General features: G+C 41.0%; 1 protein-coding gene across 1 annotated transcript; it reads right to left on the bottom strand.

Moving 5' to 3' along the window:
- Nucleotides 1-908: 908 nt before the first annotated feature.
- LOC119987340 (ethylene-responsive transcription factor 1A-like) lies at nucleotides 909-2,222 on the bottom strand. The gene has a single exon (XM_038832223.1). It carries the CDS (start codon nucleotides 1,986-1,988, stop codon nucleotides 1,158-1,160), a length of 831 nt encoding a protein of 276 aa, XP_038688151.1. The 5' UTR covers nucleotides 1,989-2,222; the 3' UTR covers nucleotides 909-1,157.
- Nucleotides 2,223-2,539: the final 317 nt, after the last annotated feature.

Genomic DNA, 2,539 nt, shown 5'->3' with positions numbered 1-2,539 from the left:
AAATACGCCTCCAAATCATGACGACATTCCACGTCTGCGTTTGGCTTCGGATATGGCAACATTTTGGTCTCCAAACATTTTTGCCCCAAACGTTCATGTTAAACGAAATTGGTGTATTCGACGGCTCCCTATTTAGAGCACTCGAGCACTTGCATCAGTTTCTCTAAACTGATGCAAGTATGTATTTTAGATAATAGAACAAAGAATCCATTATATTGATGTATCTCCTCTAACTCATGAAATAACCCCCATATCTTAAAGGCTTCTATTGGGAGAATCACTTCGCTACACTTCCTTGAATTGGCTTGATGTTTGCAGGTGGCGAGATCGCCATAGAGTATAGAGGATTCAAGACTTTTCTCGGCGCGACCAATACCAGAGCAGAGGTTTCTTAAGAAGTTCCAGTTCCTTTTATGTTATGGTATAAGACATTCAAATAGGGGTGAGGCGCACTTCTAATTTTAATCCTCCGTTATCGAAGAGGGGGCACTGGATCAACACCAACAATATCCTTTTCACAATCATTTGACGAGAGAGAAGGATACTGAAGGCGGCAACGATATCTTTGCAAGTGCAACTTCCGCTGAAAGTCATAAATCGGAAGCCCCTTGATCTTCTAGTCTCTTGGTCGTTGTTGATATGAACACCAAAACAACATAAAATCACCTAAACCAGACATTCAGATCTAACAAGTTTGATTTCTTCTTCTTCTTGTTTTTTTTTTTTTATTTTCTCCATTTTCATCTTTTAATTCATTTTGTTTGTTCTTACATCCGGGTGTTATTTTTAATTTTAATTTTATATTCCACTACGACACTTAAATGACAACTAAGCAATTTTCGACGAGCAACTGATCGGAATTGGGCCATAATGACCTAATTGCTTAAATTTTAAACATATTGAGTGACTCAATTTGAAATTTTTTCTTTTAGTGATCTAATTGCAAACGATGATATATGCACTAAACCCTTTGTAATAATGTGTGCCACAGTCGTTTCTCTCCACTTCAAATCCAATAAAAAATTGTAAACAATGAATATCCAAAATTCTTTGAATGCTCAATGGCATCACATATATACATCGCGTAATTACCGTCACTCAACAAAGAATCTGTTTCTAAAAAAAAAAGAAGAGGAAAAATTATCCCTGGACACTTGTCAGCAACGGCTGACCAATAGCTGCTCGACATGTGTACCAGATGGCACCCCTTGATATCCAACTTGCCCAATTGGTTCTCCATTTCTCGTCTCCAAACCAGCCGCCTTCCTCTTCCGCCTTTTTGATGTGGAAGATGAATCTGGCTCTGGTGACCTCGACCTCCTCTTGGACGTAATTCTCACTGGGTCCGGCTCCCCCGAATTGACCCTCAAGGGAAAGTTGAGCAGTGCCCTGGACCCTCTCATTCGATATGCGGCTCGGTCGTATGCCAGAGCCGCATCCTCAGCAGTCTCAAACGTACCCAACCAAACCCGAGCCCCATTTGCCGCCGGGTCACGGATTTCGGCTGCGAATTTCCCCCACGGGCGCTGCCTCACTCCTCGATAATGCTTCTGCTTCTTTTTGGTAGGCCCATCATCCTCCGGTTTCACTGTCGACGGCGGCGTCCGTAATTCCGAAATTTCCGACTTAACCAGCGGAAGCGGATAATTATTATTAGTGGGACTTATTACATTTTGATCAGACAACGACAACGACGGGACCCAGCCAAGAGTTGTGGCGTCGCGTAGAACACTGTAGAGAAGCATTTCCTCGGAATCGTCAACTTTGAGCGGCAAGCCTCCCCAGTTCTCTGCAAGGCAAGGGTACAAGGTGCCGAAACTTGAGCTCCTGCAGTACACAGGAGTGATATTGGTATTAATGCTGCAGCTTTCGTTGGAACTCGTCGCATCAAGTTCACGTTCAGAGTCTCCGAGCAAGTGCCGACGAACTGATTCAAGAAAATTAGTTGAATCAGACTCGCTTAATGTTGAACTGTTGTGTCTCAGCATTTTCCGTAACTCCAAGTTTTTGTAATTTGGTTTTTCTGAATCTGATTTTTTTTGGGCTCAGGGGGAAGGGAGGAAAGTTTTTGTGGCAGAAGAGGATATTGGTAATATATATATACAGGGGAGAAATGAATGGTGCATGAATTTGGAGATTTGTTTATTTTATTTCGATTTTCTGGGTTTCAGGAGGGGTGTTTCTTTGAAGGTTCTTAATGACTATTGAACAATGTGACAATTTATTTTGCGATTTTAAATTACAAGAATTATGACATCATGCTTCTTAGGACATCATTTTGTTGCTCGTCAGACCAACTCCAGTGCTAAAAACTATATCAAACACGTCAAAATCATTCTCTCTCTTCTACTTGGCATAACTTAATTGGGTGAGTGAGTCCCACAATATACACTATTCATCAACACTTCATACTCATCTTCTTTATTTTCTCTCTCTTACTTTTTATCATCTCTTTCTTACTTTTCATTATCTCTCTTCCTTTTCATCACATCTCTCTTCCTTTTTATATCTCTTTCTTCCTTTTCATCATCTCTTCACT

This window comes from Tripterygium wilfordii, chromosome 20, assembly GCF_013401445.1.
Source record: "Tripterygium wilfordii isolate XIE 37 chromosome 20, ASM1340144v1, whole genome shotgun sequence".
NCBI classification, from domain to species: Eukaryota; Viridiplantae; Streptophyta; class Magnoliopsida; order Celastrales; family Celastraceae; genus Tripterygium; species Tripterygium wilfordii.
The sequence above is the reverse complement of the archived record's forward strand: the minus strand, read 5'-3'. Positions and strand labels throughout refer to the sequence as shown.